This window comes from Taeniopygia guttata, chromosome 2 (genome assembly GCF_048771995.1).
Source record: "Taeniopygia guttata chromosome 2, bTaeGut7.mat, whole genome shotgun sequence".
NCBI lineage: Eukaryota > Metazoa > Chordata > Aves > Passeriformes > Estrildidae > Taeniopygia > Taeniopygia guttata.
In genome coordinates, this window is record NC_133026.1 from 131,908,123 (window position 1) to 131,931,177 (window position 23,055).

A 23,055-nucleotide genomic window follows, 5' to 3' on the forward strand; every position below is an offset into this window, starting at 1 on the left:
GGGGCGGGAGCCCCCGGCCCCGTACCAATGGCTGCGGGGGGGTGGCTCTGCCTGGCCGTCTCGCTCGGTTACAGGATGGAAATTCCCGGCCTCCCCGGGGAGGGAGCTCGGGCTGCGCGCTCTGAAAGGCTCATTTATCGCCGCCAGAGCTGCCGCCCGGAGCGGCGGACCCGGGCTCCTGCCGCAGCCGGCCCGGCGCATCCCCGCCCGCACCATGCCCCGCGGCCCGGCCGCCGCCGCCGCCCCGCTGCTGCTGCTGCTGGCGCTGCTGCTGGCGGCGGCCCCGCCGCACGGCGGCTCCGACAGCCCCAAGGGGAAGCAGAAGGCGCTCCGCCAGCGGGAGGTGGTGGACGTGGTGAGAGCGGCGGGGCCGGGCCCGGGAGCGGGGCGGGCGGAGGTGTTGGGGGAGCCGTGCGGGCGGAGGGTGGCTGCAGGAGCCACGCAGCCGCTTTGTTATTGCAAAGATATGGAAAAAGCGGTAGGTCGGAGGCTTTCGAAAAACTTCGCGGCCCCTCCAGCAGAGCAGCGCCGGCCCCGCGCTGCGGGCATCTCTCGGTTCGGTTAATTATGCCCTTGTTGTGCTGAATCAGGAAAACGCGGAGAAGGGCTGGACGGGCTTTGACACAAACCGCAGACTTTCGGCCCGGTGTCTGAGCGCTTTCCATCGGGGCAGGGTCGGGGATGGCGGCCGGAGCCGGCGGAGCCCGCGCTCCCCGCCGTGCCCGGTGCCGGGGCACATCGCGGCGGGAGCCGAGGCAGCGCCGTCGGCTGGGGCAGCGCCGGAATCTTACTGCCCTTCCAACATAAGTACTAAATGCTGCTTAGCTCCTTCCAACATAAGCAGCTAACTGCTGTTTATCTCCTAAAATGCTAGTGGATAAATAGTGAGTGATGAGAAAAACTATCTACATGCTCTGAAAACTATCTGCATGCTTACCGAACACATTTTCCTTGCAGTCGCATGAATGCATTATTTCCTTTGGCAGCAGGGACTGCACACCACTGTTTGCAATTCCATTGCTACTAGAAACCTGAATGCATTGGGACTATCCCATCTCAGGGATAGATGATGACAGGAGGGAAATTTTCCAGTCCTTGGAATGTAGAAAGCAGATGTGAAGGTATTTCTGTGAGTTGCTGGACTGCCGTTCACCGTCTATAGAAAATCACTCATATGACCATTTCTTCCATGATCTCCAGAGATCCCCTTAAGTGATGTGCTGGAAGCACCACTGCTAGCAAAGCTCCCTTTCGTTCATACGACTTCATTGCCTTTTCACTTCTATAGTGGAAATTGAATTGCATTGAGAATAAGGAGTCTGTACACATGGATGGGCTAACATTTTTCTAAGCAGTATTTTAGGGTCCCTCATTTCTTTGAAATTGCTCGGTGCTTTTTGGATGCAGCAAAGTGCAGGTAAATCAATGGCAGCTGACTCGTGCACAGCCCAGCTGTACAGACTGCTTCAGCAGAAGCCCTGCTAGGGCAGAGTGGAGGCAGGACCAAGGAGGGATCCTGCCTTCTGTGGATGTTTAAAGTATGTTTTATGCATTTCCAGCTTAAGAAAACATGAAAAAGACTTGACTTGGCAAGACAGATAATTTTAGTTGGAGTAGAGCCCAAAGCCCAGGTGACTCTTGTGCTCCCATTTATTTTTTGGGATGTGCCATGGCTGAGGTGCTCTCCCTGTCTGGCTGTGGGTGGCAGCTCCTGTGTGAAGGCAGGTCAGCCCCTCTTGGTGTTTCTGGGGATGGGGGGCAATAGGCCAGAGCTCTGGCCTGACCCAGCTCTTGCCTAGTTCCACATCCAGGATTTCTGTGGTGAGTAACCACATGTAAAACCCAGAGTCCAGTGGGAAAGCAACAGCAAAACCAGATTAACTGTTGCTGTGTGAAATAGAAATATCTGTTCTCCTGGGCTGGTGTGTGCTTTGCCAACCAGTCTTCTCTTCAACTAACTTTTCTAGAATATGGTTTTCTTCATGAAAATATTGCAATATTTCCACTGCCTTTAACCAGCAGGATTTTCTTTGGTGAAGGTAGTAAGGGAAAGCTAGCAAACCCTCATCTGACTTCATGCTAGACCTCTCCATAGAGTAACTGATTTTACTTTTTGTGTGGCTCCAGCTAAGCCTGTGATGGTTTTTGCACCAGAGCCTGTGAAAAGGCACAGCCTCGGTGCAGAAAATTCACCTGTCTGACAAAGGAATGAGGTGGGGGCTGTAGTTTACAGCTCCTGCAGTGCAGACAGGGGCATGGCTGGCACGAGGGGGAATAGCTGCAGCACTGCTTCTTTTTGAAACCTGTGGGCATTAGGTCATTTAAACTAGATAAAGACAAAGAAATGTGAGAAAGTGGAAGAGCAGAATACAGCTATCTGTGAGGATTTGGGATGAAGACTGGAGGAAGCAGTCAGTCACCAGATGGGACAGAGCACATGAAATAAAAGCCATGGCCAGCCCCTGCAGGTTCCTGCTCAGCATTCCCATACCCAGTGCTTCTCCTGCATCCCAGCACTCAGGCTGCTGGGGGAGGGAGCTCTGGGCTTCACAAACCTACTGTCCAAGGTGGGCAGCCCCAAGTCTCAGAAGGTGAAAAGGAAATGTGTGTTAACGTGGAGCTTGGGAGAGCAACATTTGACCTTTCCTAATACTGTGATGTTAGGAAGGATGTTAGTGGGCCCTCCTCCCACGTGTACCTTCCCACTGTTACAAACAAGATTCCTGAGTTCAGCTTTATTCCAGGGTGCAGCTTCCCACATCCATATCACCATCCATTTATGTCCATACTGGAGTCTGAATTGTGGGGCTTGCTTATCACTGTGTGGTTGTCACCTTCTCACTAGAGGAGCAGTGACAGAAGAAAAGTGGCACGAACCTTTGCTCTCTATGAAATGGAAAATCTTAAAAAATAAATAAAAAAGGAAAAATAATACTGAACACATATTAGCATAGACAATTATACAAGTAATGGTAGGTTAGGAGAAAGTAACTATTAACATGTGACTTCTTTTTTTTTTCTGTATTGAAATATTTTGACTCTTGTGAGGTTTTCCAACAGATTTTAATTCTTGGACTAGGTAAATTTTTAATTTTAGGATTTATGCATCTTTTTGTAAAAAAAGCCATCTTATTTTACAGCAAATTCTGCTGGCTCTGCTTATCTTTGAAAATTTATTCTTCCTTTTTTTTTTTTTTTTTTCTTCTGTGGAATAATTTTCTTGGAGATGCAGAAATAGCCCATTGTGGCGCAGCAGGGGGTTTGTGTTTTGTTGTTATTCACTTGTGCTTGACTCGATTAGGCTTGGAGATAAGGGATGGAAGCAGCAAGATCTGTTCTGTCTTCCAGTATAATGGCATGTGCTTGCAAGGCCCCAGTGGCGTTCCTGGACGGGATGGAAACCCAGGAGCCAACGGGATCCCTGGGACACCTGGAATCCCAGGACGGGATGGGCTGAAAGGGGAGAAGGGCGAGTGCATGCGGGAGAGCATCGAGGAGTCCTGGACACCCAACTTCAAGCAGTGTTCGTGGAGCGCGCTGAATTACGGCATCGACCTTGGGAAGATCGCGGTAAGCCAGCTCTGCACGCCGGGGCTGCAGCACCCACAGCGGGCTCGCTCTGCCTCTGGGAGCGGCACCAGCCTCACAGATTCCCTGCTGGGGCCTTTCTCTGCATGCAAGGGTGAACTTCTCAAAGGCTTCACTACTTTGGATTGCTCTCAGCTATGTTTCAGCTATGTGCCTGTTTCATTCCTGGAATAGGGTTTCAGAAGAATTTTGTAGCCTGTGTAAGAGTACATTTAGTAGACCAGATCTGTAACTGTAAGGCTGAAAGTCACAGTACCAAAGAAATACTTCTAGCTTGCCCAAAACAGGGCAAAATTTTCACCATTTCAATCCTAAAAAGGGACGAACATCTTTAATCTGTTAATTGTACCCATTGTTATAACTCTTGCTTCATAGTGGTTATTTATTCACTGAAACTCAGTTGCAGGATGCTACTGCAAAGGATCAGCTTTGCTCAGGAGCAGAATTGCCAGTGTCACCCAGACTGACACAAACAATCTGTCCTCCACTGCAGCCCTGGGTGTAAAACTTTTAGAAAAAATCCCTGCTCAATCCCAGCTATGAAGCAAAGCCCAGAGTGATTATAGCAGTTTAACTGCTGTGCTGTGGCTAGCAGGAGAATCAACTTTTTCAGCAGACTTTTCTTACTGCCTACCTTGTATTTACAGAACTGTCCGTAGCTTTTAAAATTTATTTTCTTTTTTATTTTTTTTCCCATGATATCAAGCATTTTGAAGACAGGTTAACAACCACTTAAAAACCTGAAAGTTTATTTTTCAGTTGTGTAGCTTTTATTTAATGTAAACTGCTCAGAAGTCTTGTGATAATTGGTAAGTCCAGGATTTCCTTTAGCAGAGACAGAAACTGTGCTCTCTTGTCATGCAAGGACTTCGGGGTTGGACTAGATGATCTTCAGAGGTCCCTTCCAATCCTTATGATTGTGTGATCCTGTAGCTTGAGTGCAGCTTTCAGAGAGCTTATATCCCTTTACATAAATCCCAGAAGGTAACTAGGCTACCAACTTAACAGCAGGTGTTATCAAAATAAAGAATTTCCATAATCCGTTTCTCCTTCACCATCTATGAGGTGCTGTTCTGATTTCATCTTTGCACTACAAGGGATTTTACAGGCTCTGACTTTTTCACTTTTTTTCTCCCCCCCCAGAGGGGGCTAAAGGGAATAGCCAAAACATTTTGAAATAAATATATTCCTAAATCTGTGTCCTAAATAGAAACATATAGAAAATAAATAGGCTCAAAGCCAAGACTTGTGCCACAGCACCTTTGTCTCCTGTCAGGAATGCACGTTTACCAAGATGCGCTCCAACAGTGCCCTCCGCGTGCTCTTCAGCGGCTCCCTCCGCCTCAAGTGCAGGAACGCCTGCTGCCAGCGCTGGTACTTCACCTTCAACGGGGCAGAGTGTGCGGGCCCACTGCCCATTGAAGCCATAATATACTTAGATCAAGGAAGCCCAGAGCTGAATTCTACTATTAACATACACAGGACTTCCTCAGGTGCGTATGCCGGGAGAGCAGAGATGGAGCAGAAGGCAGCTGTGGTTACCAAATGCAGAGTGGCCAACTCACACTTCTTCTCTTACTCTGCTCTCTCAGCGTTGACTATTGATAAGTAACAGTATAATAATTATTTATTAAGTGGTACTTTCTTGCTGTGGTATTTTTCGTGGTACTTATATCCTGAGATTTAGAAATGGAAGAGATTTCTGTCCAGACAGGTCTACTGATCTCTGCCACAACATGATTACAGAGACATTCTATGCTGCATTAGCCTATGGAGAAACAGCCTTACTGCCAAGTAGACAGTGTCATCCTGGCTTAAAATACTGGTATTTGCACACTATCTGTGCAAAAATGAGACTTTTCTCCTGAAATTTCTACTCTGATTTCAGGTGGGGCTAAAAAGTATCTCAAAAGAGAAATATCTGGGAGCAATTATTCATTTGCTTAGCAGAGATGAATTAGTGAATTCATTCAACATAAAAGGATGTGACACTAAGAAAAAGAATATAAAGTCTGTGTCCTTTCTCCATTTTCCTCCCTGTAATGCATGACTACATGAAAGCTAATGTCTAAAGCTATTATAGGATTTTTTCAGCATAGGGGTAGAGCTGACTCATCTTCATTACCCCACCTCCAACTAGTGGTGCCAGTGGGGCATCAGGAGAGCAACTTTAGGCAGAAGCAGTGATTCTCATGTGGAAAAGCTTACAGGGTGGTCATCACCCTGTAAACCTTAGCTGTAAACCAGGCATGGCTGGGCCCCCTCTCCCACCACTGCTAGAAAGATGCTTGAAAAGGTATGGAGCCATATTCCAGCTCCCCGTGTGTAAATCTGGGTATTTAAAGCTGCAGGTATACCTCCCACTGAGCCATCCTGTGGATGGTGATCTGCTTCAGGTACTGCAGTGAGTGTCAAACAGCAGCACAGACAGAGGCACTGCATGGCTGTAACTGATGTTGCCACATCTCTACACCAGAGTTTTTATTTCTGAAATAGTTTTAAAATGCTAAAAAACTGTTCACATTTAACTAAATAGCAACAAGCTGCTGTTCTCAAGTACTTGAGTCCACCTTCAGTTGTGAAATACACAGGGATTGTGTCTGCTGAGATAACCTGATTTTTGTCTCTAACCAGTGGAAGGTCTGTGTGAAGGGATCAATGCTGGCTTGGTGGACATTGCCATCTGGGTTGGGACGTGCTCAGATTATCCACGGGGAGATGCTTCTACTGGATGGAATTCAGTCTCCCGAATCATCATTGAAGAACTGCCAAAATAACTTCCCTCCCTTTTTATAATACCTGTTTTTTAAAAAAATTTTGTACTATTTGTTTCAGAATTTATTTCAAGAGAATTGGATGCAAGTACTGTACTGAAAGGCACCAAAGCCTTGCATCTGTAGCCTTTACCTTGTTTTGTACATGGTAGAGGCTTTTTATAATAATCATTTTAGAATACAAATATCAAAACCAAGTTCACTAACATTTTAAATTTCTTTTTTGATGTAATAGCACCACTGTTTTTAGAAGTAACCATAACTTTTTGTATCAAATAAATAAGACCTTTTACAAAAAAAAAAAATCCAGTTTATTTTATTGAACATTCATCTGTTTAAGGTATTTTACATGGTGTTATTATACATGATTTTTTTAGAAGGCTTCATAGATAAAGTTCAAAGAAAGTAAAATCAGGTGTTTGCTTTAGCCTTCAGAAAACATAGGTAAAATGCACTCCTGTAAACCTGACTGCAGAATAGGATGCTCTGCTGTTACCCCTGGTGACTTAACTGTGACCTAGACAATGTGGTAAGTGTTAAATACCTCATTATGAATAACTGAGCAAAACCAGACTATCTAAGCTCCTCTTCTCTTGCTTCTCAACAGACTGGATTTCAGTGACACCTATGACTGGTCTCCACTACTAAGATGCAGACACTAAATAATTTTAGTTATAACACTTAATTTCATTCCTCCAATAAAATAATTCTCCTGGATTTAGCCTTTCAGATATACAGAATCACTTTGGTGTTGGTTAAAAGCTAGATATATTAAACAGTTTAGAAGATACAGAAATATGACAGGTTGAAATGCCTAGGCTTTCCAAAAGTGAACTGGTAAAGTAAAACAATGATGTCACAGCTGTCTGAAAGTGACAACACTGATCATGCCAACAGACTATAAGCTTCAGTGTTTTAAGTATTGCCTTCCAAATGCTGCAAGTGACACACTCGAATATTTTTTTTTAATTGTACACATTCTAAAGAGAAACAACAGTCATGTTTGTATTACAAAACAAATTTCACATTAACAAAATAAAAAAACATGAAAAGCATGTACAACATGCAAAAATCTCCACTCTTCCCAGAAATTAAAAGAAAAAAAACCCATTAAATCTGAGATAACTGAACCTATTTCAGCTATTTAGAATTAAATCTCATTTTCTTCTCTGAACAAGCTGTACGATTTCCCCCAGGCATCTCTGGGATGTAGCTCTTGCCTGTAGCTGTTGTTGCAGATACCAGGGGAGGACACCTGCAGTGACAGGGGCACTTGGGCTTGCCCAACTGCAAGATGGTGTGTGAGATTTGCTGTGAGCCAGCAAGTTACACAGCTGGCATTTTGTCTCTCAAGAACTGCAATGTTTTCACTGGCTTGGATGATGGTTTTAAGGTACCTGAACACAAACAAGTTACTATGAGCTGAGCTGCGGTGTGAACTTACAGAACCTCAGCTAACATACAGCGAGTGATTGTGCACATGCTCACAGCCTATCCTTGCAGTTATCCTGAAGCACGAGTAAGCTGTTCTGGGCACAGAGCACACTAATCCAGGGTAGTACCTGCACAGCTTTTTCTCTTTTATGATGTTTTCATGTCTTCACAACATATTTTGGACCCTGGGTGGTAGAGTTAATTCAGTGTTCCATTACATTCATTCTGTGTACCAAAAAACACACAAAGCCCAGTAAGCACCCTCCAAAGGCAGGAGCTGCTGTTCTGGATCTACATAATTGACATGGGAAACTTCCAGTAAATTTATCTTCGGCTAAATACACACGGAAACTGCCATAATAAAAACCAAAGCCAGCCATGAGATGGCCATCCACTGTTGTGAATGCAGGCAAACCTGATGGGAAGAGATGAAGATGTCTGACTCAATTCAGAAGGCTGAATGATTTATTGTAATTATGCTAAAATACATTATATACTATTTAAAGGAAGATACTAAAAACTACAAATCTACTTGCTCTAAGTATATCTCTAACTAACACAACTCGTGACCTTCTCATGAGAGTCCACACACAGGTGGATTGGACTGACCATCAGGCTCAAACAATCCCCACCAGAATCCAATCAAGCAATCATTCCAGGTAAACAATTCTCCAAACACATTCCACATGGGGAAAACAAGGAGCAGAAATAGAAATTATTTTCTCTTTCTGTCTCTCTGTGCACCTCTCTGAAAAATCCTGAGAGATAAATGTGCTACCACAATCTCCAGATGAGATGATTCTTTCTGATGAGATTATCAGCTCTATCAGTAGAAGGGATGGGATTATGGAAGAGAAAGTGTAAATTATTAATAAATTCAGTGATACACAAAATGTGGTATGTGGCAACAGTATCTACAAAACAAGTAAGTGGATCACTGAATGAAGATTCAAAATACTGAGTTTCTATGGCTTTCCAGATTTTAACTTAAAATTTAAACCAAGTCCCTAATCTTAAAATTTTATTAAGAATTGTTCTTTCTGCTTTAGGTTAGTCTGGTAAACAGAAAACTTATCTAAGTGATTATTCTGCTGCCTACGACACTGATGATTTCCCCCTAACTATTGGATAGCCTTTGCAAACTTATTTCTGGTTAAATGATACTTACTAGATACTTAATATCTTCTTACCAACAGCAGGAGGCAGACATTAAGGTCACTAATGTCTTTTCTAAAAGAAATAAAAAGCCCCAAACCACCAAACCCAGAACTCTCATAAGTACATATCCTTGACAACAATTATTGGCGTGGGAAAAAACCCATAATTATTATACAAATTTACTGAGATGTACTACAACTTAATTTATCAGTAAATTAGCAATCAATATATTAACAATCTTTTCCTTAAACCAAATCAGAAGACATTAACAAATAGTTCTGTTTTTTTACAGAAAGGCTTGTGCACAGGATTTTTTTAGACTAGAAACATTTTTTTTTCCAGAGAATATCATTGAAAGTAAGTGTAGTCCTATTTGTTAGTACACTGGCTTGAACACTGCATCACTATGGGATTACTAGAAAAAAATCCTCATCTTTAAAATGTAAGCCCACTTTCAAATATGCATTTACTTAGTAATATTTGGTCAGCTGTATCACTAATGGAGACAGATTCTGGCACAGTGAGAGATGGAGAGAGAATGAAAGAGAGAGAAAATGAATTAAGCATCCAGCATTGCACGCACTTTCAGCACACCAGTCTGCTGCTAAAACCAAGTCAAAAAACACAGTGCAAGTCTGGCCTGGTATGAGACAAGAACTGAGCTTCAGACTTGCAATTATTCAAACTCAAGAATTAACAGCTGTTTTAAAAAAATAATATCAGTTTCCAAACTGCACCTCACTGAGGCAGCATTTTTGTGTTGGATAAACAATGGACTCTGGAGCATTCCATATCTTAAAATGTGATGAATAACAGAGGTGGATTCAGATGACATTCCTTGTTTTAATGAGACTCAGAGATTTAAGAAAGCTTTGACAGGTCCCAGGTTGCTTTCAGATGAAGTTTTCCACTTGTGGAGGAGCAGAATCTCACCAACTGCTATCCTGAGACTTGTGGAAACTGCTTACTGGGTTATAACAGGCAGGCCAGGATAAATGGAATTGCTGTGCAGCTGCCTTCACCCAGTCACAGCACTATCATTTCACAGTTGCAGACATCTGCTTCAACCAGTCACAGTTGATTCAGAAAGGAAGGCAGCAATTCAACATTCAACAGGAGAGATGCTGGCAGGGTTTCTTGTCTCTGAATTCTTTCCTCAAAATGCCAGATCAATTCACAGTGTCAAAGAAGACTGCTGAACTAAATTTCTCCCAGATCATAAATATAAAAATAGAAGGATAGATTCCTTCCTAGGAACACAAGTTCATAACTTTAATTATTTTCTTTCCTAAAACCAAGTAAAAAGCCAGACACATTTTCATAAACTACAAAGGTAATACAGCAGGCAGGAGTCACTCTGATTACATTAGCTATAATTCCTTTGTAAAATCCATGAACACCTTCTTTCCTTAAAAGACAAAAAAAAAATGGTTTTAATGAATGTCTTTTAATAGATAAAAATCAGACATAAAACAAAGCCTGGCATTTTATTTCTCACACTCCCATTGAGAAATGAACTTCAGGTTAGAAATAACAATTTCAGACCGTGTTTAAAGTGCATCAAGTATTAACCCATAATTTTTTCTTCTGAACATATAATAGCATTATGTAAATCAGTTATTTAGCCTAGGCTTTGAGTGTTTTTTGTGGGTATTGTCCAAGTAAGGCAATTTACTATCTTTCTTCATGTTACAAGAACTGGCCAAACAATTAAGAAAAGCCAGCATTCATCTTTCAAGAATTTAAGCACCCCTTCCAGAATTTTGATTCTACTGGCCAATAAATGAGAATCTTATTTGACCCAATTTGAATCAGTGTGTCATGCTAGGGCTGTTAAAAAGTTTCAGAGACATTAAATCTCAGCTCTTTGGGTGCAGGCCTCACAGGCCTAGGACACCTGGAAGGATGAGAAAACAGAGACCCTGAGAAATGCTTGGATGTGGTTTACATTACACTCCCTAAGTCCTATTTGTTCAAATCACAAGCACAGCAGTGGCTCCAGAATGGCTGTACTACAGAACTAATAAGCTTCCTGTAGCCTGCAGGACTGAAGGGCTCAGCACTGACACATCAGAGCTACTTTTGCTCTGAATTGCCCCCAGGCGAAATGGCTGTACAGCCTCTGAACCAGGGGTGCTCCTGGAACAACAGAGCCTCAGTCACTCACTCAGCTGGCCCCTCTTCACAGCCCAGGAGCCATTTCCACCTCTCCAGCAACATGGCCCAACCCAGAAGCACTGCCCAAAGCCATGGATGCACATGCAAAGGTCTGTGTGAAAAGCTCAGATACGAATAAGTGTGAGGTCACAGGTCTCTAAAGGTCCTACAGGAAGCTGGGACCAGACTACAAGGGCAGTCAGGCCCCAGGGTAACCCAGAGACATCAGTATAATCAGCTCTGGCTAGCTCACTTCACCTTGCCAGGAATTTAGATTTACCACAACTCCCAGCAGCACAACGCTCCTGTCCTATGTGATAAGCTAAACCAGTTCAAGTGAGATTTAATTTAGTATCCCAAACCAGCCATGAAAATGTTATTTTTTAGAAAGTGAATTTTGCTGGAGAAGAGAGCAGGGAGACAGAATAAACAACAGAAACCTGCAGGGGGCATCGACTCTCTCCTGTCTCCTCCTCTCTGTTAGCTTACTGCTGTTGTTGGCATCTTGCACAACATGACTTTGTACAGCTAACACTTTGCTTGCTCTGAACTGTACTGGTTCTGCAAGCCAGCACAGAAGCCAGTAAAGGTAGCTCTGATTCTGTAAAACTCCGTTTCCAACACGTAGGCTTTTAATTTTGCACACCTACCTCCATGTCCTGCGGATCACATCCAACACCCCAGAATATGTGTTATGCTGGTCTTGAAGACGAGCTCGCACAACTTGATAGGGATACGTTGCTACCACAGCAAATATTTTGGATACAGCTGCCATCAGTATGTATTCCACAGTGTTCTAAAAACAACAAAAATTGTCAGGTTTGCCTTAGGTATGGTTTAAATTAGCCAGCTCCCAAAATCTTACTTTATTTTTAAATGTACAACCAAAAAATACTCTAGATTTTCCCCCCTTATAAAACAACACATTAAAAGAAATGTCAGTGTTTACTACATGCAGTGCTACAAGTAATTGACTGTAAAACATGTGTTGTGCCTTCTCATTCCCACCAAGAGGAACACTTCTTCCAAAAGTATCTACCTTTGTCCAACTTGCACGCAAACAGCTTTCCAGGGTTTAATACCTCCCCCTCTGGTTCCACAAAGTAAGAAAAAACTCCCATTCCTTCCTCTAAAATTCTAAAACCACTTGCCAAAATATGCAGTTGGTTTTCAAAACCAGTGAAAACCAGTTGCTTGTTCCTAAAAAGTGAGAAAGTATTATTTCCTTCTATATATTCTGCACTTCAATTAATGCACCAATACTTCGTACATTTGGCTGCTGTATAACCTGACAAATGAAATCAACTTCTATTTATTTACATGCCACAACATAATTTTATTCTCAAGCATCATACCAATTTTGTATCTGATACTCTGTTTCTGTACTTGTTGTATCTCTCTTTCAAATCCTCATAGGCCATGAACTGAAGTGCTCCATGAGATGTTCCGAACAGACCAGGCACAAATCCCTAAAAAAAGGATAAAACAAAGATAAAGGGTAATGCACAAAACCTAAACAACTTGACAGAGCACAGCTCACACACCTACATTTGTCCTCAATGTACAGACTGTGCCTGCACAGCAGCTGCAGTCTGACTCAGGTATTCTTAAGGGCAGGCATCCCACAAACACTTAACAAATACTACTTTTCTGGCATACGGCCTAAAGTCACCTACTGAGTCACCGAGATAAAACAAGAGACCCAGGGACTGCACCTCACAGAGCACAAGCTGGTAACACAGATTAGGATTGCAAGATCACAAATCAAGCTGTGGTCTTGCAAACATGCTGCTCAATGCACATTTCCAGAGACTGGCACTGAGGGGTCTGGTTCCCACCTGAGACTGGTAAAGCAATGACAGATACTGGCAACTCAGAGAAGAGCCATCAGGAGCAGAGGTACAAAACATCATTGTGATCCAGCCTAGGAAATAGATATGTGTTTGCATATGTGTGGCTACATAAATGTGTGTCTTTGAGATATATGTATGCATTTCTATACTAAAAATGTTTGTGTCTATGTAGAATCATAGAATCATTTTGGTTGGAAAAGATCTTTAGGATTATCAAATCTAACCATAAACCTGACACTGCCATGCCCAACACTATACCATGTCCTTGTGGGAGAAGAGAGTGAGCTGCTCCAGCACTGTCATTCTTACACACACAAACACATGAAAATATACATCAACCTTTTGCTTCAAAAAATCTGAAATTAAGGGGGAAAACAGGTACTTTCTGAACTGTCTCCACAAGAAAGAGAAGGCAGGAGTTCCCCCAGGAGCAGGACTAGCTCCATTAAAGTGAGCTACCAGCTGAAGGGATTCAGAAAAGCACTCATTCTCTTTTTGAAGAGTTCGTCACTTATATTGAAAAACACAAATAAATGGGGGACTAATCATCTTGCCCAGAAAGGGACTCAAAAGCTTGCTGCAAATTGTTGGGGGACAATTATAACAGAGTAAGGGATCAAAATGTGGTTAAAAGCACTCAAAGAATAAAAGTTAAAAAAAAAAGAACAGTTTTATTTCCTATGATCCATTCAGGCAAGAAAAAGGAATTTGAAAATGTGCTCAGATGCCAAACTCTGTGTTAAACTAAATAAGAAGCCCAAAATGTTGAAGACTTATCAGTATACAACTAAAAGCCTGGAGAAGGTGAAGAAGAGATGGGATCCTGAAGGAGTCCACTGAATTAGTGTTAACAATACAAATAATAAAACTCCTAAATCGTAGAAGAACCTCCAACAACTAAAACTACAGCAGGCATAAAAATTGCACAGATAATACACAAATACCACTTCAGGGATCAGCTTTCCCAGTGCTACATATAGACTTCTAAAGTTTTTCAGTCGTTCAGGAAATTATTTTTTAGAATTCCTTTAATACATGAGAATAAATTTCTTCTTACAGTAAGAAATAATGGTCATGAACTCACCATCAGTGACCACAAACTGATGAAATGCATTAAGAGTTAGTGAAAGTCCCAGAAAAAACACTTCCCCAAATGAGAAAAAGTGGAATTAAACTACATATCTGTATTTTGTCAGCTGTAAGCACAAAGTGAAGTTTGAAGCCAAAGGGCCCCAACAGAGGGAAAAGGACAACTTTGGTTTTCAGAAATCCTGGATCATAGAAGAAAATAACAGCAGAGCAGAAAAAAAGTTATGAAAAAATGTCAAAGAAAAAATTATCTGGATCAGCAAAAAAAACCCCCAACCCAATACGAAACATATGGACAGTGATAGCAGGGAAAATCTTCACAAACATTTCCCAGTGATTAATCAGTAAAACAACTAAAAGACAGTGGAAGTTATTGTTCTCCACTTGGAAAGAATTAGAACAATGTATTTGTATCATAGAAAAATGAGGTAATACTTTCCTGCCAACAAAAGAAAGTTAAACAAGCTTTAAGAGGGCTAACTCCTAAACTTAAGCCAGAAGATTTGGATAACTTGCACCCTTGAGTCCTAAAGCATCTACTGGTTGTACTACATAAACAAATACCAGCACACTTTAAGTCTTGGGCTGATGAGAAAAGCTTCCAAAGACTGAGGCACTTTTAATGTTGGGCCAATATTAAAAAATGCAAGATGGGAGTGAGGCAACTGTCAGCCAATGTGCCCCAGTAAAATAGGAGTTGACCCAGGCTTTTATTGATCATAGAAAACAATGTATTCTTATGGAAAATTGTTTCAAAGCAAAACTGATTTATTCACAGCACTGACACTTTGGCCAGGGAAGTTTTTGAAACATATTCTATTTTCTTATTCTTTGAATAACTTAACTCAAAATTCTTTCTTACCACAAAAATTTGATAGAATTTAATATTTATTTTTATCCACAATATGACTGTAAAGAAAAATTCTATAATAACTTTATGCATTTCTTGTTATTTTTCACTTTAATATTTGAAATGTGTCTTTAGAAGATTTTTGCCATGAAAGCATGACAAGATGACTGGTTCCTTAAAGAAGTCCTGCTTGAATTCTCCCTCAAAGGATTAGAACAATTGACAGAATTAAACATAGTTCTATATTTATCTATTCTATAATTAGGAATTTAAATGGCATATAATTCTGAGCAGCAGACAGTGGGAATAAAGAAATATTTTAAAGTTGGCTTAAAGCGTTTCAAGTGCTGGAAATCCAGACAAGAAGAAAATGTCCTGTTGGTTAGTGTTTCAAAGGTTACCCAGCCCAATAAAAAGAAACACAGGCAAACGCACACACTGGAAAACCTGTGCTTCTTAGTAAAGAAGGGAACAAGGATCATTTGGTGATGTGGTACTCACATCACTGCCAGAAGTGTCTGACAGCACTCAAGCCAGAACAGCCTCTGCTGTATGCTTCTAAAGAATGCAGCATATACTTCTTGTAATCTCTCCAGTGCTGCCTTCATTTGGGCTCTCAGTGTGTCAAAGACCTGCAGCATCTGTGTGCCCTGCTCTGATAACTTGTGCAGACAAGACACTGAAGTCATCATTATCATCTTGATTCCCTCATGGTGAAAAATGTTACCACCTTTTATGTGAAAGCCACTTATGCTTATGTCTCTGTGTAGAACTTCCAACTTAAGTTAAAATCAAGGTGGCCAAATCTCAATAGATTTTGCTATGTACAAGTACAAAGATATAGATAGCTTACAAACTTCAGATTTACAAGAAGAAAAATAACATAAGCAAAAGCATTGCAAAATAAAGAGAGTTAAATGCCTTAGCCACTGTGGGACCAGGAAAAGTACTTTATCCTCAGAGCATAGAATTTTGCCTACCAAAAGTGAAATGCCAACACAGAAGTGTCCAAATATATTATTTCTAGAAAGAAACTCCTTCCAGATTTTATTTCCAATTCTATCTGAGACAGTTGCTCTATTTGAGATCCCTTCATTTACTATAAGGTGGTACTATCTGAGATCCCCTTGTCTGCTATAAGGAATGCTATCTGAAATGAAGATTATGAGGAAAAAGAAAACAAAGACAATTGTGTGTACTACAACTCCTGACTCAGGGCAATTAACAAAGCTTTAGCTGTTCAATTTTAAATAGAGCAAGAAAAATAAAAGCTCCCCTAAACACTGAAATGGAAGAAGGTTAAAGCATGTACAAGTCAAAGAACCACCTGAAGAGGTGCCTTTTTCCCCAGTATAGACAAGGTAGAGAGAGTCCTGACGTCAAATGGAAGTTGCTCAGTGTGCATACTTATGTAGGTCACTCAGGACTTATTTAGGTCACCTTCTTTGCAGATTTAAGCAAGTAATTTGCTTTTTCAAAGGAAGTAGCTGCTTTAGTCCCATACTTGCAGATTAACACTACAAAGAAGTGTCTAGTGCCAAAGGCGACACACGCTACATGCACGAATAATCTGAAAAGAAGGGAGGAAGGACATCTTAAAAGCTAACAGATCCAAGAAATCAGAACTTATCTACATGGAACAGAGCAGACATCCAGGCAGGCAAACCATAAATCCTGACAATTTCAATTTAGGAATAAGTAAGGTGCCTTATTCCTGATGTTAGAATTTGGCATTCATTGCTATGAAGCACACAAGTCCCACAGAATAGGAAGGATCACATTTTTCACTGAAAATAAAATAAGCTAACGTTCAGTAATCAGGATAATTTCTAAGAGAAAATGGTCTTGTTCCCTATCCCTTGCAGTGTTCAAGGTCAGGCTGGATGGGCTCTGAGCAGCCTGGGCTAGTGGAAGGTACACCTGCCCATTGCAGGGGTGTTGGAACAAGAATATCTTTAAGATCCCTTCCAACCCAAGCCATTCTATGATTCTATGATTCTGCAGCATTACTTGCAGGATAAGAGCCAGACTGAACTAAAATAGGTTTCTTCACAACTTCCAGGCACTGAAGAATGCATCTTGATGTCATGACCTGAAGGAAGGAGGAGGCAAAAAGTCCAAATCTTGTTGCCATCTGTTTCCCTAAATTAAGGGGAACAAAAAACCCACACATATGCAGACCATATTTAGAAGTCTGCAAATTTAATGTATCTAGAGCTGACAGATTACAGACATCAATAACCAGAGGGCAAATAAGCAGTTGTGAAGTTATTCATTGTGGAAGAAAAAATTAGCAAGTACTTTAGTCATTTTATCTTCCAGAAGAGTTTAGAAATACAGAGATAAGGGATAAAATGCAAGGAAGTACTACCAGCAACACAGGTTACATTGTTGCTGTCCTGCTTATCCAAATTCTAAGAAAATTTAAAAACAATTACAAAGCAGTTTATCACCAGTATAATGGTGATAATTAATGGTAATAATTCCTCTGACTAAGCCTTTTTGCTAAAGTTCTTCAGTGGGAAAGACTCACAGAATGAGTTATTACAATTAATTTTTTTTTTTTTTGTAGACAAATATTTAGAAGTGTCACCATGCTACTGGGTGGTGCCAGGCAACCATGGAATTTTTCTGAAATGTGACTACCTTATATAAACCACGTATGCCCTCTGTCTTGTATATCTTTATAAGAGCATCAAACATTCCTCTGTATTGCCGCTTGGATGGATCCACGCCAGCGTTATATTGTAGCACAAGTCGAGTCTTGGTTACCCAGATTGGGTTTGTAATGCAGAGAGTCATGGCTCCTGAGAACAGACAGAAGTTACTCTCATTGTTATGCCAACTCCACAGATTGTCCCAGCTTGTTCAGTCCAATATAACACAGGCTTCTACAATGGCAAAACTACTTTTCCTACCAGAGCACTCATATTGTTTAAAACAGGTGAAGTTTATGCCCTCCATTGCTCCCTCTCTCTCCCTTCAAAGCTCAGAGTCAAGTGCAATTCACTTCTGCTGGGGTACTTTTGCAGGGCACATGTATTTTTATCTGAAGTAGACAGAAAATGGAATTTCTTAATGTACCACTGATTATCCTTATTATACTGAGTTATTCTTCAGCATACAATAATTCAAATTTTGATGAACAACTCAGTGTTGTGAAATTTGCTTAATAATTAAGCAAATAATAATAAATAATAATTAATTGATAACATGTTGTTATAGCTTTATAGGTTATTGAAAATACCATTGTAGCAGAATCCATTACTATATTTCATGTCAAACAATATGCCCTATATTTCAACATTAAATGAATGCTTTAAAATCCTAATAAAAAGTCTTCCAAATTGCCTGTACAGCATGTAGTGACAGGACAAGGAGGAATGATTCAAACTGGAAGAGAGTAGGCTTAGATTAAGTATGAGACAGAAAATCTTTACTGTGATGGCAGTGAGGCACTGGAACAGGTTTCCCAGTAAATCTGTGGATGCCTCACCTCTGGAAGTGTTCACAACCAAAATGGATGGGGCTTTGAGCAACCTGGTCTAGCAAGAGGTATCCCAGACAAAGACAGGGGGTTGGAACTAGATTATTTTTAAGGTCCCTTCCAACCCAAAGCATTCCATGATTTAAAAGGCTACCTCCTTTCAAGGTCCAAGTATTAAAATTTAACAAGTTAACAATCTGATAGCAACAGATTTCTACAGTTACAATTTGGGACCCAATACAGTACTAAATATAGAAAGTGCTTACACAGAATGAAAACAAGGACAAAAGACATTCTAATTCTGCACAAAACTGAAGGACCACAGTGACCCACCTATTTGTGCTAGACATCTTTGTTTTATTTCCAGACCACAAACTATTGCATCTGGGCTGGAACACTAACACTTGCCACATGTAAGAAAAAGCTACACTGACACAGAAAGGCAGGTAGCAGCATATGGGAAGGCTACAAGTGAACATTAATTTTTGCATTTAACCTCACCAGCCTCTGCAGCTGACACTAGGTGTTCGCTCGCACTGAGACTTTCCATCTTCCCTTCCTTCTTGTAAGCTTTGATGGCATTGTAACTGGAAAATGTACAACATAGTTCAGTAAAGGTGAAAACAGACCTACATCACAAATAACACAATCCAGAATCACATACCTAAGATCATGCTGGTACACAGCCTTTGAAAAAAAGGTATCCAAACTACCTTTATTTAATTGATTAATTGATATCTAAGCAGTCAGCTCTTTCAAGTGGACTATGGTAACATATATTTAAATTGTAAAATTAAACTGTCAGTATCAATGGGACTGCATCTTGAAAACGATCAGATATCAAGAATTAACTTCTAAAGTAAGTTTATTGGGAGCCAGAGTGCTAGGTATCTACCCTCTTGCTCTGAAATACATTGAGCATTCTTCTCTTGATATAGTTTGCAATCTTTATGAATTAAGAAATTGTCAACAGAAGATGAAGTGTCAATAGCAATCTACAACAAAGCTTAAGGACCGAAGTACAACAATAACAAAAGTCTAGAAAAAAGTGAGCTTTGCATAGGCATGCCAGTTAACTAGTCCCTAAAATGTTTCAATTAATAGGGATAAGCAGTAATGGAGCTAATAAAGTAGAATATTAAAAAATGGGTTTAAAAAGCCTATCAACTGACAAAAACAATGAAAAAATTGTCACTAAAATAATTAAAAACAATCAAACATTTAGTTTTAGTAGAAAACTTCATACTCTTTAATTTTTAAGAAATCTATTTAGAGTCTCACTTTTCATGACGTCTTAAGAACACTTTAGGAGAATTCTTTATGAATAGTATCACCACCTCTCAAATTCCTTAGTATTTTCACAGCATCAAGGGAATGCTCTGTACCTGACAAAGGAACAGGTCTCTGACTCAAATTGCTTAAATTTGAAAACAGCAAACCATAATAAACATTAACAAACCTGGAATAGCTAAGAGAATGACAAGTTTCTACGTCCCTTAGCACATTTTTATACCCCACAAAGAAGATGCAATGTATATCTGAACACTACAATGTGCAGGGTGTGACACATTTTACAGTTCTACTTACAAAAAAAAGTAAAGTCCCCAGGAGGCCCCTGCTCCCACCATGTTTGGAGTTACCCCTTGGTACAAGCCTCGAAGTCCTTCATGCCTCCAGACTGTGGTCATACAGTGAAGAATTCCATTGTACTTTGGCCTCAGCTCCAATCCATCGCTTACTACAAAAGAAAGAAATGATACTGGAAAACATTTCAGGAAGCATTAGGTTCAAGTGCATCCAAGCCAACATAGAAGTCCACAGCCTCTAAAGCAAGCATAAATAAACATATAAACTAACTGATCAGCTGTATTACACAAGTTTTATTTCACAAGTACGCAAGAGTTGGGATTTACAGCTTTATAAGCCTAGAGTTCAAGAACTTAGGGAAAAAACGGGGGGAAAAAGAGACAACTACTTAGCTCAGTAAGAGGAGCGTTCCTATTAATCTGACATGGCTAAATAAATGCACTTTCATACATTTTTGATGAGCAGCAGATCTGAAGTTTTCTGTCGCCTCTTTTTAGCACTGCAGCAACTGTGCATCATATTTCAAGTGATATAGATGGCATCCTTGACACGTTTCTCTAAGCTGTTTAGACAAGTCCTAAGTAACAACCCTTAAATTAAAATTTTCTCTTTAAAATGTTCTATTAAACAATGGGTCATGTCTTACTGATTGCCAAGTCAGTTTTTATCAAAATACTCAAGGGCTTCTTCTTTCACCTAATAATCTAGCTGGTGGTCCAAATGTTAAGAAATTATCACTTCAAAAATACAGAAAACACACAAGTTTTTTGTCTGACAGATCATGTAGAACGTGGATGTCTACAAAACTTGGAGTGGTAACTACTATTGCTCCTACCATAACAACAAAGGAATAAGTTGATTACTGATGAGATATGTGATACAGTCCATGGTGAGATGACGAGAGGTAACAGACACAAGCTGAAATGAAGGGAATTTTGACCAGAACTTTTTATCCAGCAGAATGGCCAAATACTTGAACAAGTAGCCTGAAGAGCATCTTTGGAGCTACTCAAAACTCCAGTACACAAGACTGAACAAACTGATCTAAGCAGAGCTTATCTGAGTAGGGGGTGAACTCCTTAGCTCTCTTCTCACCTCAATTACTCTACGATGCAAACATAGCAACAGCTTTCATTCTTAATACAGGTATGTGGCTAGACTGCAACTGTACTGAAAATTGATCTCAAAGTTTTACAAGAAGTGTAGTTTTGTGTCCCCATCAAAATTAATCCTGGTAAACAGGCATTTTCTGTTCAGTGCCACATTTATTATTAATTCCCCTTGAACTCTGTGTTCCATAGACATTGTGACATACTTCAGCATTAAAGACAAAATGCTTTTGCTGAGCACAGTGTGACAACAGCTCTCAACACCTTGACAACCACTCAAAACTAGAACACAAACACCTCTTTTCTCCTTTCTGAATAAGTGTTGCTAGACCTTTCCCAAAGACATTTGTGAAATTTTCTACCATGCACAAGTTTATAAACATATTAAACAACATCAGAAATCAGAGATGCAAATGTAAGTCTTTCTGTCAATGACACTGCCAAGAATCTTCGCAACATTAATTTCTGATATCAGCTCCTGCTCCCTGGCTGAAGACAAAATATAGGAATTGTTATTTTCAACCCAAAGAATCATGTGAAAGTACATGACCTCCAAAAGCCACCTAATCCAAACCTGTACTCAAATCAGATCTAATTAGATCTGGTTACTTAGGGACACGACCAGTTGACTCCTGAATGTTTCCATGGCTGAAGAGATTACAGTCTGTCTGTGTAACCTTTTCCAGTATTTGACCATTCTCACAGTAAAATAACTGGAATTTTCCAAGTTCACACTTGTGCCTGTTCCTTTTTGGGCCTACTAACCAAGAATCTGGCTTTACCTTTTCTGTGTCTTCCAATAACATTGTCATAGACTGCAATTTTAACTCCCCTCAGCCCTTCCTTTCTGAGGCCAAACTGATCCTGTTCCATCAGCCTGTTCTATGCCATGTGTTCCAACCCCTTTGCCAGTCTAGTGGCTTCCACTGGAGTCGCACCAGTGTGTCATTGTCTTCCTTCCTTGTCCTGGAGAGCCTCAAAGTAAACACAGTACTTCTGACATAGTCTTACAAATGAAAAACAGAGAGAAAAGAGCCCTTCTGCTGGCTGTGCTTTTCATAATGCAGCCCAGGATGTGCCCAACTAGGACATGCAACATTTCGAATTTTGTAAAATTTCTTTGTGATACTTTGGTTTTGAGATTTTAAAATATCCACGTATCTATTTAAGAAAACAATCCAAAGATATAGTAACATGTTTCAACGTCTCTGAAAGAGAATATGATAAATGGTGGACAAGTTTCTCAAGTTAGCAGAAAAGTCTAGAGAAGTCACCATGCTTCCCTGTGGAAAAACAAACTAGTTACAGAGTTTTCTGCAAAACAATACCACTATTGTAAACAACCAAGGTTATTCCAAAACCACCGCTACGCTCTGAGCGCTGAAAATCTTTGGCATAAAGGTGAACTTTGAACGTGGGCTTGGGACAGTGCTCCGGTTCCTCCGGCACTGGTGGTCACGGAAGGGGGGAAGGGGCTGGCGGCTCTCCGACCCGCCGCAAACAGCTCGAGGCACACCGCGCACTTTACAGTCCCGGCAAGCGACAAGGAAAAGCCTCGGGACAGCAGGTGTCCCGAATTCCCATTCGGGACACCTGCTGTCCCGAGGCCCCCTTCGGCTACCGGCCAGTTTATTCCAAGCCGGGGGGCTGCCCGCCGGCACCGGGGCGGGCAGGAAGAAGAGCGCGGGCTTCGGGCAGGGAGCCCGGCAGGTCAGGGCGCGGGCTGGCGAGCTCGGGCACGTCGGTGCGCAGCAGGGCGAGGGGGGCCTGACCTGCGAAGCGGATCTTGACGAGGTCCAGCGGGTGCAGCGCCAGGGTGGACAGGACGCCGCCGCCGACGCCCGCCGCCAGGTTCTCCAGCCGCACGTGCCGCAGCACGGAGCGCGCGCCCGGCTCGCGCGCCAGCGGCTCCAGCGGCTCGCGCGCCGCGCACGCGACACCCGCGGAGCCCATCGCCGGCCGCGCGCGC

The 23,055-nt window shown here is 41.3% G+C and overlaps 2 protein-coding genes across 3 annotated transcripts; one reads left to right on the forward strand and one right to left on the reverse strand.

Moving 5' to 3' along the window:
• The first annotated feature begins 82 nt into the window (after window positions 1–82).
• Window positions 83–8,700, forward strand: CTHRC1 (collagen triple helix repeat containing 1). 2 transcript variants are annotated; one of them, XM_030267184.4, is made up of 4 exons: window positions 83–355; window positions 3,349–3,570; window positions 4,865–5,081; window positions 6,223–8,700. In XM_030267184.4, exons 1-4 carry the CDS (start codon window positions 215–217, stop codon window positions 6,363–6,365), a joined length of 723 nt encoding a protein of 240 aa, XP_030123044.1. In that variant the 5' UTR covers window positions 83–214; the 3' UTR covers window positions 6,366–8,700. The 2 variants fall into 2 exon arrangements, with proteins under 2 accessions (XP_030123044.1, XP_072781013.1); XM_072924912.1 differs by lacking the exon at window positions 83–355 and adding an exon at window positions 393–478.
• SLC25A32 (solute carrier family 25 member 32) lies at window positions 8,244–23,039 on the reverse strand. The gene is made up of 7 exons (XM_030267182.4): window positions 22,859–23,039; window positions 19,978–20,128; window positions 18,892–18,977; window positions 17,550–17,710; window positions 12,467–12,580; window positions 11,762–11,907; window positions 8,244–10,362 (listed from the first exon to the last, which is right to left on the reverse strand). Exons 1-7 carry the CDS (start codon window positions 23,037–23,039, stop codon window positions 10,227–10,229), a joined length of 975 nt encoding a protein of 324 aa, XP_030123042.4. The 3' UTR covers window positions 8,244–10,226.
• Window positions 23,040–23,055: the final 16 nt, after the last annotated feature.